The 14,339-nt window shown below is 41.6% G+C and overlaps 1 protein-coding gene and 1 non-coding gene across 3 annotated transcripts in view; both read left to right on the forward strand.

Annotated features, from left to right (window-relative positions):
- RAD54L2 (RAD54 like 2) overlaps positions 1 to 14,339 on the forward strand; it is a 91,271-nt gene that overhangs the window by 33,603 nt on the left and 43,329 nt on the right. For both annotated transcript variants that reach the window (XM_069475782.1, XM_069475783.1), the window contains one exon: positions 9,183 to 9,375. In XM_069475782.1, coding sequence (XP_069331883.1) covers positions 9,237 to 9,375 — 139 coding nt within the window. In that variant the 5' untranslated portion in view covers positions 9,183 to 9,236. The remainder of the gene's footprint in view (positions 1 to 9,182; positions 9,376 to 14,339) is intronic.
- LOC138388765 (U6 spliceosomal RNA) lies at positions 2,382 to 2,488 on the forward strand. Its single transcript, XR_011234255.1, has one exon. It is a non-coding gene; the product is annotated as a U6 spliceosomal RNA (small nuclear RNA).

The following is a 14,339-nucleotide window of genomic DNA, read 5'->3' on the forward strand; positions in this document are numbered from 1 at the left end:
ATTTCTTTCTATTTTTTAGTAGAGACGGGGTCTTGCTCTTGCTTAGGCTGGTCTCAAACTCCTGACCTTCAGTGATCCTCCCGCCTCGCCTCGGCCTCCCAGAGTGCTAGGATTATAGGCGTGAGCCACCGCACCCGGCCAGGTGTAGCTATTTTAAAAGAATTGGTAATCGAAAATCCAAAGTGGGCCGGGTGTGGTGGCCACGCTTGTAATCCTAGCACTCTGGGAGGCCGAGGCGAGGCGGGAGGATCACTGAAGGTCAGGAGTTCGAGACCAGCCTGAGCAACAGTGAGACCCCCCCCCCCCATCTCTACTAAAAATAGAAAGAAATTATCTGGGCAACTAAAAACATATAGAAAAAAATTAGCCAGGCATGGTGGCCCATGCCTGTAGTCCCAGCTATTGGGGAGGCTGAGGCAGGAGGATCGCTTGAGCCTGGGAGTTTGAGGTTGCTGTGAGCTAGGCTGACGCCACGGCACTCTAGCCCAGGCAACAGAGCGAGACTGTTGTCTCAAAAAAAAAGAAAAGAAAAGAAAATCCAAAGTGATCAGCATTGACTCAGAAAATCTATCAGTGATTATTTGTGTTATGAAATGATTCATATATGGTCTCTGCCATAGTCTTAAGAGAGCTTTGATTTGTTGAAGTGCTACTTGCACAGAGCTTTTCAGGATCACGTCTGGTGGGTAGTTTGACTCGATACAGTCTTTTTCACAGTTCATGCTGAATGTTTGAGGAGATATGAAGGGAGAAACACCTTCTCTGTGCATGGCTTGTATTGTTCTGGGCTTGAAAGCACCTAGACTGAGCTCCAGGGCTCTGTGATAGTTAGAGCTCTCAGAAGAAGGAGGAGCCTCAGAGGGCTTGTGCTTTGGAAGACACTGGTGAGGGGGAGTGGAGGTAGTGCTGATCAGGGAGTTGGAAGGATGAGACATTGAACATGATTTGGCTTCTCTCCAAGCCTGTTCAGTCTCATCATCTAGCAGATAAACCTGATTTGCTTTTAGGCTGATCTGAACTTAGGGTTGGCTTAGGCTTAAGGAAACCTGAGGAAAGGGGCCCTCTATGTTCCTGCCATGTGGGCCTTTACGTCTGTAATCTCCATGGGAAGAAGTTAGAGCCATGTGGGAAGAGATGCCGTGCTCACAAGTTGGATGGTAACGTATTTAGCCAGAATTGCTTTCATTCTTGCGTCATCCTCTGTATTCAGAGTATTTTTTTTTTCTTTTTGCCCTTTTTACCATCTTCATATTACACTGGTCTGATGTTTTAATATGTGTGTGTGTGAATATTTCAGAGCTTAGGATTCTAGAGGGTGGCGCAGTATCTGTGTCACACAGGCTTCTCATTGCCCCAACTGTTATCCCTGCTTTAGCTCGTCTCTTTCTTCCAACCCAGTTGTTCTCCCAGCCACCCTGCCTTTTCCCCTGCTGCTGGCCATGATTCCATGGAGAATGAAATGAGTCTTTTATTTGCTTTCCTCACAGTGGCCTTCCAGAACTTTACTCCTATTTACTCAAAACACCTGGGACTGACCCTGCAGGTATATGCTGCTCAGTGACCTCTTGGATGAAGGGCCTAAAGGTTTTGCAGGGGAACACAGGGAACCTCAGCCCTTGGCTATTTAATTAAATTAATTTATTTATTTTCAATTTTAGAATCTATTGTATTATTTCACTTACTTTTATTTTTAATTTAATTTCATTTTGTTTTGAGACAGAATCTCTATCTCCCAGGCTAGAGGGCAGTGGCCCCATCATAGTTCACTGTAACCTTGAACTCCTGGGCTCAAGCGATCCTCCTTCTTCAGCCCCCTGAGTAGCTGGGACTACAGGCACACGCCACTGTGCCCAGCTAATTATTTTTTTTTGTAGAGACAGAGTCTCACTGTTTTGCACAGGCTAGTCTCAAACTCCAGGCCTCAAGCAATCATCCTGCTTTAGCTTCCCAAAGTGGTGGGTTTACAGCCGTAAGACATTGCCTGACCACCTTGGCCATTTTAAACCGATGCAGATGGAAGAGATTCAGTGGTGAAAGTAAAAATTCAGCTTTGCAAATGTAGCATTAACTTCACTCATTGAGAAAGTTTGCCTTTGGTGGCTAATTACGTTCATAAAATAAACTGCGTGTATCATTTATACATCAGATTAATCTTATGGCTTTTTTATTTGAATACAGTATGAAATAGTTCAAATGTTTTATGTTGTTCATGTAATTTAGTCCTCTGATTATTACATTTTAAAAATGCCAGTTTTTCTTTCTTTGTGATATCCGAAAATTTGAGGGAGGAGACCATAGATCTTAGAGTCTTGTAGTATTAGAATAGCAGTTCTCAAATTTTTGAGTCTTAGGACCCTTTTATACTTTTAAAAGTTATTGAGGTGCTCGCTTCGGCAGCACATATACTAAAATTGGAACGATACAGAGAAGATTAGCATGGCCTCTGCGCAAGGATGACACACAAATTCGTGAAGCGTTCCATAAAAATAAAAATAAAAAAAAAAAAAAAAGTTATTGAGGACCCCAAGGAGGTTTTGTTCATGTGAGTTATATCTAACAATATCTGCTCTATTAGAAATTAAAACAGAATTTTAAAAATGTTAATGTATTTAAAAATAATAAACTCACGTTAACATAAATAGCATTTTTAAAGAAAAATAACTTTTCTAAAACAAAAAAATTAGAAGAGTAGAATTGTTTTACACATTTGAAAATTTGAAAATGTCTGGCTAAATAGAGACAGCTGGATTCTCAGATGTATATCTAGTCTGTTGTGACTTATTGTTTTGTTGTTGACTTACTGCATTGTTGAAGTACATAAAGAAAAACCAACCTCACACAGAAATGTAGCTGGAAAAGGGAGTTTTAATAGTCTTTTCAGATAATTGTGTGTATTCTTTGATACTGTGCCAAAACTCTGACAAGTCATAGTTTCTTAAAGGTTAATGGTAATATGGAATTTGAACCGTATCAAGGAACTTTTTGTACTCTGTTACATAAAAATCCATTGGTCTGTCTTGCACTTTGAATCGCTCTTTAAACCATGTATGGTTTTGACTTTGTGACTCCATCGAAAGGGTCTCAAGGACCCCCAGATCTGTGGACCACCCTTTGAGAACTGCTGTCTTAGAATCTGGAAGAGATCTTGAAGATTAACTCAGGCCCATCTCTCTCCTGGGCTGGAATAAGAGGAATGCTTGAAGCTGAGGGAGAACTGACTTGCCCAAAGTCATGCAGCTGATTACCTATAGAGCTGAGGCTGGAATTTAGATTTCTTAACTGATTCTGTAGACATGTCTCTAGTGCCTCTACTGTGCTTGGTGCTGATTCCGTGGGCCAGGCTCCATGGCCTTTTGTAGATAGTTATCTCCTGTGGCCCTGCTCCTTGGAGTCTTAATGTGTTTGTTCGCTTTTCCTTTCTTATTTTGTCTTAAGGTCCAAATCACCAAAAGTCTCATATTTCCAAGTAAAATATGTTGAGCCATGTCACTTTAACTCTGTGGCTGCTTGGGGTATATTTAAATGTGTTTTTAAGTAACTGATATACTCAAAAGGCATCTGGGCTACGTGGAGATTTGAAGTACACATTGGGTGTGATTGGAGCAGTGCATTCATTGTCTTGCACAGGAAAAGTGTTTTGAAATAACTTTAACAGTCTACAGAGGATCTCTTAGCAGACTGGAAGAATCCTGTGGGTACTCAATGAGTCCTATATGTGGACTGTACTCTTTGTTTTGTCTTTTAATTATATGTTATAAATTCTTTGACTAATGGGTTTCTTTGGAGGGATGTTGCCCAAAGCTTTGGATTGAATGTTTTCCTGCATTTAAAAGACTTCCCCCCCACCCTTGTAAATTAGCTTAAATCTCTGGTTTTGTTTATATTCTTCATGAAAAAAAGTTGCACTTGCTATGGAATTGCCTTGAGACCATTTGAGGAAATTGAGTACTACTCAAAGTCACGAAAACTAATGAGGACATGGTGGTTTGGGAAGGATTCTTTTATTTAAAAGATAAGATCATGATGCTGCCGAAGACCATAAGGACATCTTTGAAATTCCCTGGGCAGCCCCACAGTGATAAGGCAGTGTATGTGCGCCTGCAGTCCTATGATTTCAGTGTGGACTCTCTAAACATGGTCTGCTTTATGAACAAAGTCTTTGCTTGTGTGGTGTGTGTTTCTTCCTGTTTATTACACCTCCACTCCCAACCCCCAGATCTCTAAGGGCTGTGCCCAAATGCTTAATTCCACTGTTTCTTGGCCAGGCACCACTATATAGACAGGTGTCATTGTCTTTGACCTTAGCAGGTCAGAACAACCTTTTCTTTCACTCTCAAGATTGCTATGAGGGGCTGGACTGGAATTAGCTGTGGGTTTCTTCATAATTATAGCATCGTTTTAGCAACCTCAATATATTAAACTGTAGATTTACTAACATACTTAGGGGTTGAATATTTGCTTTTCAGAGTGTTCTCTTTAGAGTTCCTTTAAATAGCTGGTTCTCTAGTTTCATTAAAACAGAATTTGGTTCCCAGAATTTGCTTTGTAGGAACATAAGTCTTCATTAAGGTGCAGCACATTCATAATCCCTCTCCTAGTTTCTCTGAGGATTGGAGATAGAGCACCTCTTCACTGGAGATTAAAGCAGTATTTTACATGGAATGAGGAACAAATCAGGGAGATGCATTTTTTCCTTATCACCTTTCCCCCTCATGTCTGTCTAACAATTCTAAGAGCTTGGCTCAGTGCTACCTTCCCTGTATTCTGAAAGCCTGTGTCCACATGGAGATATCTGTATGTGTGAATAAAACCCCTTAGAAACAGAAGGTAATTGTGCTGCTGCCCCTGAAGACCAGCTTTTCCTCAGCCATTTTCTCTTTGTTACCTCTTTGAAGGAGATCAGTAACAGCAAAACCTACGCCTTAAGTAGTTACTATTGTTCTAAAGAGCTGAGAAGAGAGCTGGGTCACACCTTTGTAAAGAAATTTAGTGGCTGGTAGCAGGGAGGGAAAGAGAAAAACTAAATTTGTTGGGACTTAGGAACTCCACCACTTTCCAGTCTCTTCTCTGTTGTGGATATCTGATGGCCTGGGCACTATTTTATTTTTTTAATTTAATTTAATTTAATTTTTTTGAGTCAGAGTCTTACTCTGTTGCCCAGGCTAGAGTGCCATGCGTCAGCCTAGCTCACAGCAACCTCAAACTCCTGGGCTCAAGCAATCCTTCTCCCTCAGCCTCCCGAGCAGCTGGGATTACAGGCGTGCACCACCATGCCTGGCTAATTTTTTCTGTATATATTTTTAGTTGTTCAGCTAATTTCTTTCTATTTTTAGTAGAGACGGGGTCTTGCTCTTGCTCACGCTGGTTTCGAACTCCTGAGCTCAAATGATCCATCCTCCTCGGCCTCCCGGAGTACTAGGATTACAGGCGTCTGGGTACTATTTTAAAGTATCCTCTGTTTTTAGAACATTTTGAGCAGGGGGCTGGATAAATATCTCTTATATTCTAATAGTATGTGTGGTTATTGGTTGTTTAATTGATGTTTGCTTCTCTCTGTTAGGAGCTTGGGGCTGAGGTTGTTTTGAAGATGTTAGCTGGGAGCATATAGAAGAGTTTTCCTTATTACTATTTACTTCTAAGTGATTGTCATTCCACTACTACACAGTTTCTTCTCTAGAATGACAGGCATTCAGATTACGTAAAGATACCTGCTAATTAAAAATTGTTCTCTAAAAGCCACTCCATAATCAGCTAAGCACACTGCAAAGAAAACACTCTTAATCTCAAGGAGTTCAGGATGAAATAGGGGTTATGCTGATTATCAACATTGACTTCCACAGAGTAGTTACTGATGAATTATTATATATTAATACTAATATTCAAAAATTAATTACACTACAAATGTTGAGAAGTAAATTTCACTTTCAGAGTTGTTGATATCTAATTGATTTACTACTAAAACCTACTAAATGAACTAGAGACAAAGGGGTTATTCCTACAGAGATTTGGAATCTGCCTGGTCATTAAATGAATAGTAGCTCAGCATTAGTTATATTAATTTGTATTTGTGGGTTACCTTTCTTCTCTGTCCCTTAATGCCCTTTGCCGTTGTTTCTGGAAGTGAGCTATTAATGCAAAAACTTAAATGTTTATTACTAAATCATTTCACAGCTGTTCTTTGTTCTAGTTATCTTGAGAGGCTAGGTGCATGAACCATTTAGACACACACACTCTTTTTTTTTTTTGAGACAAGATGTCACTCTGTTGCCCAGGCTAGTATACAGTGACATCATCGTAGCTCACTGCAAACTCAAACTCCTGGGCTGAAGCGATCTCTCTGCCTCAGCCTCCTAAGTAGGTGGGACTACAGGCACGTGCCACCACATCTGGCCAATTTTTCTATTTTTTTGTAGAGATAGGGTCTTGCTCTTGCTCAGGCTGTTCTTGAATTCTTGGCCTCAAGCAATCCTCCCACCTCGGCCTCCCAAAATGCTAATATTGCAGGCATGAGCTACTGCAACTGGCAACATACTCTTAATTCCTATTATTTTTAACTCAAGGCGGTGCTAAACTGAAGTTCTAGTTTTCCAAAGCTCTAAATGATCCAGTTTGCTTTCCCTACCCCCACCTCGTTTTCTTTTCTGTTTCCTGTTCAGGAGAAGATAGAAGTTCTGTTTCAAATTGTGTCCGAACCTTAATAAGAGATTTCAGTTCTTGAATAGTTTTTGTATTGAATAATTAGAGACTTATACTTTAGTTTTTATTTTGGGAGATGGGAGGAATTTGAGGATGACCTGATTGTTGATGTAGTTGTCTGTAGCAAGTTTGTCTTATAAAAGATTATTTACCTTGTTCTCTCCTCCCATTTTCTTTTTTTTTTTTTTTTATTTCATCTTGTTATGGGGGATACAGAATTGCAGGTTACATACGTTGCTCCTGTACTGCCTTTCCCCCCAAGTCAGAGCTCCAGGCGTGTCTGTTCCCCAGGTCGTGCGCCTTGCACCCATCATGTAGGTATATATCCCTCCCTTCCCCACCCCCCCTTCCCGAGTCAGCACCTTCAAGTGTTACCACTCCCCAAATGGTGCGCAATGCACTCATTGTGTAGGCATACCCCCATCCCCTCCCCCACCCCCCACCTCAGTCTGATATCCAATGGGTGTCGTTCCCAGATTTGTATTTAGGTGATGATCAGGGAAACCAGTTTTCTGGTGAGTACATGTGATGCTTGTTTTTCCATTCTTGGGATACTTCACTTAATATAATGGGTTCCAGCTCTCTCCAGGAGAACCATAGAGATGTCGTATCTTCATCATTCCTTATAGCTGAGTAATATTCCATGGCATACATATACCACAGCCTACTAATCCAATCATGTATTGATGGGCACTTGGGTTGTTTCCACATCTTTGCTATTGTGAATTGTGCTGCTATAAACATTCTCTCCTCCCATTTTCATTATGAAAAATTTGATACACAGAAAAATGGAAAGAATTGGTCAGTGAATCTGCAAGTAAACATTTTGCTGTTATTTACTTTATCACAGAGCTACTAATCTAGCCATCTCTTTACCATGTTGTGTGGTTTTGTGTTTTTTTTACCCTCAAGAAGAAATGAGGGTAAATTTATAGCTAATAGTCAATGAGAGAGAGATAAACAGGCCGACATGCACAGTGACTGGTATAGCAAGTTGGCAAATGAGGGAGTACAGGTGAATGAATGAATAATCTGGGTAGGACATGCTTCTGGCGCTAGGGTACAAAAATAAAATTCCCAGCTAAATGCTTGCTCTTAGGGGTTTACTGTCGGATCAGGACATGAGGCCAAAGAAGAAAAACCACTTTCCTAGGTAGCTCATATGCAGCCTTCGGTGAAGATTGATAGTGCGATCAGCATGGCTATTGGAGTTCAGAAGAAGGAATATGATTCCAGAAGCCTGGGGAAGTTGGCAAAGGCTTCTTGGAAGAAATGGAGCTGGAACTGAGCTAAGAGATAGGGAAGAGCCTGAAAGCAGACATGGCCACAGGGGCATTCTGAGCTATGGGGAATCTGAAGTTCCCCACGTACTTGGGAAGAGTGACAGCATGATACAGAGTAAGTGCCCACTGGAAGTCCTTCATTCAGGTGCTTAGAGAGTGAACTATCCTCCTTCTGTGCTCCAAGGCTGGACCCTGCCTTGCTTTAGGCAGGATCCATTCCTTATTTCCTGACTACTCCCAGTAACTCTCATTCCATAGCTCTGCCCTTGGTGCTCATTCTGCCCAGAACACATTCTCTCCAGATGTCTATATGGCTTCTTTGCTTTCTGCTGGCCTCTGCTCAGTGAGAACTTTCCTGACACTCCTATATAAAATAGCATCTCCTCCTGGCCCACATAAGGCCTTAGTACTCCCTAGATGTTTTGCTGTTTCTTGCTGTGTCCCCAAACCCTAAAATAGCACCTGTGATTATATATAGATCCTCCTCTATGTACAATGGTGTTACATCCCAGTAAACCTATTGTAAGTTGAAAATATTATAAGTTGAAAATGCATTTAATTCACTTAACCTACTGAACATCATAGCTTAGCCTAGTCTACCTTAAATGTGCTCAGAACACTTACATTGTCTACAGTTGGGCAACATAGTAAACTATAGAGTACCGTGATCACTTGGCTGAGTGGGAGCTTTAGGTCCCTGCAGCTGCCCAGCATTGCCAGAGAGTATAGTACTGCATATTACTACCCTGGGAAAAGATCAAAATTCAAAATCTGAAGTACAGTTTCTACTGAATGCATGTCACTTCAGCACCATCATAAAGTTGAAAAATCAGTAAGTTGAACCACCATAAGTCAGGTGCTGTCTGTATACATATATGTGTAAATAGGTATAGAGAATTGGTATTAGGAAACAGTTGATGCAGGAAGGAATAAATAAATGGGATTGTGAGGTGTATGCTTTTTGTTGTTGTTACTTTAAAATATTTTCATGTGGAAGCAGCCAAGAGAAGCTTGAGTTGGGCAGAGTCACCAAACATGTCTCAGGACCAGTACACTCATAGGCAATGTTGAGATTTGGGTATGGTTAGTTTGCCTTGCTTGGAAAAGACCCAGGGAATTCATTTTCAGCATTTTTTTCTTTGAAAGATTTGTGCTTCTAAGTGAAATCCTTGGTGATTCTGATGCCTCTTGTCTTCCTCTTAGGACCCCTGCAGTGGACCATGAGTCGGTAATGCCCACTGAGGACCTCTGGGAGCCATGTCAGACGAATCCGCCTCAGGGAGCGATCCAGACCTGGACCCGGACGTGGAGCTGGAGGATGCGGAAGAGGAGGAGGAGGAGGAGGAGGTGGCAGTGGAGGAGCACGACAGGGATGACGAGGAAGACATGCTGGATGGTGAGTGGCTCTAGTGAGTGACAGAGGTTGCCTTATTTTTCCTTCTAATGGAATTTCTGCTGGGAGAGTGTGGTGTTTCCAGGTGGGTTTCTTAGGTCATCCACAGCAAGAAGACAGAGACTGGGAACTGAGCAACAGTGAACTCATATGCTCATTCCCAGGAAATGGATTGTTGTTCTTCCATATAAGCCTTATTTTAGTGCTGGAAGAACCCTTAGCTCTACTTTGACAGATGTGTGGACTCAGGTCCAGAGATTTGAGAGGGGAGCACACTTGCCCAGTCAGTGGCAGAGTCCCTGTGGTAAGACTTTGCAGTCTTTGAGCCTTTAGGTTCCCTTCCACAAAATGAAACCCTGGAACCTGAGCTTTAGGTCTGCTGTTCTCTTGTTCTGGATGAAGACAATTAAGGCTGGGCACATTTTCCTGAACAAAAGGAATCACCAGAGAAAGGGACTGTGAATGAGCCTTGGGGAGCAGTCAGACCCTGTGACTGAAGGCACTTGGACGGACAAATGGAGGGCATTATGGGCTCTCCATTGCGTTTCAGCTAGTCAGATTTTAGCATTTTGTTCTCAATTTAGATGACCAGTACCATTCCTTAAATTACGTACTTAAGCCAGATCTTTTTATTCTGTATTTGTTCTATCTTTCTTCTCCCATTCACCAGAAAGTTTTTATCACCTTTCCTGAGGCAACTTGAATATCTATTGTTGGGAAGATTTTTTCAAAAGAGCGTGAGTCAGAGTTTATAGTGATCTCCCTGTTAGAAATGAAGTAGTGCCAATTTTTAAAAATTATTATTCCCATTTTACAGATGATGTAGTGCCAATTTTGATGCCAGTTTCTGTCTTCCCTATCTGTGTGCCAGGGTTAGAGACATGAAAGAGCAGAGTGTTTGGGCATGCTGGGGGCAGAAAGAAGATTGTTTTGCAAACCTATGTCAGAAAAGCATGCCAGACATTGACCTGGTTTTCAGAGTGACTTTGTAGGACCTTTAACACCCTTTCCCAATAATCCAGAGTGGGAGCTTCTGATTCTGGGTTTAATTTGCATTTCTCTGATTACTTAAGATGCTGTGCCCTTTTCCATATGCTGTGACCATTTTCACTTTTATAAACACATCTTTTGACCATTTTTCTTCTACCTATTTCTAACTGATTTGTAGGAAATCTTTATATGTAGATATGAGTCTTTTGATGGACATATATATTGTAAATGCCTTCTCCCTCTATATTGCTTGATTTTTCACTCTCATAATTATGTTTCTGATAATAGGTGTTTTAACTTTAATGAAATAAAATTGATCATTTTTTTTTTCCCCTTTATGTTTAGTGCTTTTTGTGTCTTGTTCAAGAAATCTTTGTCTACCCTAAGGTCATGAAGATATACTCCTGTTATCTTCTAGAAGCTTTAATGTTTTACTTTAACATTTAAGTCTGTGATCCATCTGAATTGATTTTTGTGTCATGTGGGGTAGGGGTCAGGGTTCATCCCCTTTCCCCCCAGTATGGTTATCTAATTGATCAGTACTCTGCATTGCATTTTTGTTGAACTCTTTATTGTAAACCAAGGCACATTACATGTATGGATCTGTCTCTGAACTCTCTATTTTGTTCCCACATATAATAGCTTTCAGGGAAATAGGAGTAGAAGGGAGATAATGCTGTGTGGTGGCTTAGAGCGTGGACTTTGGAGCCAGATCAACCACCTGATTTCAAATCTTATCTTTATTACTTATGGCTTTGTGAGGCAAGTGTCTTCGTCTGTAAAATGTGAACCATTAGAGCATGATCTCCTTGACAGGGCTGTTATGATGACTGAATGAATCAATGTTTGTAACATGAGTAAATATCTGAAGAAGGGTAATGAGCATTGCTGGTCGGCTAGGCCCAGTGCTCCTGGGAACAGAGCCAGTGACTGGAGAAGTTGTTGGATGGCCTTTGACACGACTAGGGGTAGGTGGGTTCCATCTCTAGCAGGCTTCACCACAAATTTGGGGCTGGGACTATAGGTCTCCTGAAGGGAAGATGTTTTAAGTATTTCTGAATTGTTGTTTTCTGAAGTTTTCAAGTGGTCTTTGGCCCTACTGGGAATACAGAAGCAGGAAGTATTTGTTTTGAATTTGTATTTGCTTTGAATTTGATGTCTGGTGAATACATCTAGTTTTGAATGTAGTTTGTCAAACAGTGTAATGACTTTCTCTCTGCAGCTTTATTGCAGGCATTACAGCTTAGCAACGTTGGGCACACAGTGGAATACAAAGGAAGGAACCTGGAGATGGCTTTCTGGAGGGCTAACCATTAAACTAAGACCTGAAAGAGAGCATGAGTTATATTTAAGTCATTAGAATCTAACATCTAACTGTTAGATGAAGAGGTGGGGAAAGAGGGACACAGCATCAGCAAAGACCCAGAGACCCGTGAGAGCACTGTGCTTTTGAGGCTGGAGAGCATGGAGCCGAGGAGTGTGGGTGGAGGTGGTTGGAGGGAGGTATGTGGTGATCAGAGAAAAGGCTCGAAGTGAGCAATCAGAAGAGTACTTAAGCATTTTAATTTTATCCTCAGTGCAGAGAGATAGTGTTGAAGTGTTGTGGAAGATCCTGGGTGGGTGAAGACTTACATGATCAGATTCAGAAAGCTCACTTCTCTGCTGGGTGGATCGGAGGGGAGCAAATCAGGAGGCAGGGGGACTGTGCAGAGGCTGGTGTAGGAATCCAGACCAGATGGTAGCAGTGGTATGGAGAACAGTACACTAGGTTATTTAGGAGTACCCTTTAGGTACAGAATCCATGATTGGGCATGAGGAGAGGAGAGGAGGCAAGGATGAGATTTTTTTTTCTTTGATGGTGACATTGTGAAGTGTAAGGTTGTGGGAGAGCCACTGCTGAATGCTCTTCTAGCTTAGAGACTTTGTACTTAATGTTTTAGCTATCCTTATTTTATTCCTTTCTTTTCACCCACTAGGAGGCAAAGCTACTGTGGCCTCCCAGATAGATACATATTTTCTTTGAATTTTCTATAGCCCCAAGGAAAAGGTTTGTTGTATTTCTTAAATGGCCAGTCAGAAAGGGCTTTACCTATTTTTTTTTTCCCTGACCAGAGTTTACTCTCCATGCTTTTGCATTCTCAAAGTTAACAATTAAGGTTTCAACTAATGAGATAGTTCAGAAGGCTCATGACATACATTAGTTTATTATTTTGCCAAGATATGGCTTTAAATGATGCTTTACTGCTCAGCTTTTTGGCTAAGATCAAGTGTAAATGATGTTTGTTTTAGGCTGGGGTATGGGGACTCGTAATTTAGCTCTGCCCTACACAGCATCTACTTTTCAACCTTGCTCTATTCTCATCTCCTAAATCAGAAATTCTTAAGAATCAGAAGGGATCATTTAAAATTTTCAGTTATACTTGAATGCATTTTTTTGGAGGAAATTATGTGCTATAGTTATAGCAGTATTCTCTAATTTGGGGAGTTTGCAAAGGTTTCAGACTTCTTACTTGCTTCCTGTGCTTTCCCAGCATGGTATCTACTGCAAAGTCTGATGCTCTGTTTCTGAAAAGCCAGTCTTTATTCACAGCCGTTTCTCAACCACTGTTTTTTTTTGTTTTTGGTGAATTATAGCCTCAGTGCTTCAAAGTATTAACCAGTAAAATGGGAAAATAAACTGAGTGATGTTGATTTTTTTTTTTTTTCCTTTTCCCTTCCTACAGATTACTAGCATGCTTTGGTTTGTTCATGGGACCAGTTTTACTGTCTTCTCTTTCAGGGTAACAGACACAACAGTGATAAATTTTGGAGGATTGGCTGGGGGTGGGTAGCTCACGCCCGAAATCCTAGCACTTTTGGAGGCTAAGGCGGTAGAATTATTTGAGCCCAGGAATTTGAGACCAGCCTGGGCAAAATCGAGACCCCATCTCTACTAAAAATAGAAACATTAGCTGAGCATGGTGGTCCACGCCCATAGTCCCAGCTACTCAGGAGGCTGAGGCTGGAAGGTCACTTGAGCCCAGGAGTTTGAGGTTGTAGGGAGCAATGATGATGCCACTGCACTCTGGCCAGGGCAACAGAGTGAAACTCTGTCCCCACCCCCAAAATTTTTTTTTGGAGGTGTCAATGGAAAAAAAAGCCAAACTCTGTAAAATAATTTTAAAGAGATTTACTCTGAGCCAAATTTGAGGACCATGACTCAGAGCCACGCCCAAGAAGCCTTAAGCAAGCTATGGTTGGGTTACAGTTTGGTTTTATACATTTCAGGGAGACAGGGGTTACAGGTAAAGTCATAAATCAGTACATGGGAGGCATACATTGGTTTGGCCCCAAAAGGTGGGCCATCTCGAAGCAGGGGGGCTTACAGGTTATAGGTGGGTTTAAAGATTTCTTTGGGCCGGGCGCGGTGGCTCACGCCTGTAATCCTAGCACTCTGAGAGGCCGAGGTGGGCGGATCGTTTGAGCTCAGGAGTTCGAGACCAGCCTGAGCAAGATGCGAGACCCCATCTCTACTAAAAATAGAAAGAAATTATATGGACAGCTAAAAATATACATAGAAAAAATTAGCCGGGCATGGTGGCACATGCCTGTAGTCCCAGCTACTCGGGAGGCTGAGACAGGAGGATCCCTTGAGCTCAGGAGTTTGAGGTTGCTGTGAGCTAGGCTGACGCCACGGCACTCTAGCCTGGGCAACAGAGTGAGACTCTGTCTCAAAAAAAAAAAAAAAAGATTTCTTTGGCTTGTAATTGGTTAAAGACATGAAGCTTTGTCTTAAGGCTTGGAATGTTTTAACATAGGAGCTGTTTATCAGAGATAAGCCACCCGACATATATTTGTTGTATAAATTGAGGACCTGTAGTTTTGTCTTGCATACCCTTAGGCCTGTTAATGGGTTACAAAGGATGTCCCCAAGAAGGGAGAGGGGCATGATAAGGCATGTCTGACCTCTTTCCTCCTGGCAGGCAATTTAGTTTTAG

This window comes from Eulemur rufifrons, chromosome 7, assembly GCF_041146395.1.
Source record: "Eulemur rufifrons isolate Redbay chromosome 7, OSU_ERuf_1, whole genome shotgun sequence".
Taxonomy (NCBI): domain Eukaryota; kingdom Metazoa; phylum Chordata; class Mammalia; order Primates; family Lemuridae; genus Eulemur; species Eulemur rufifrons.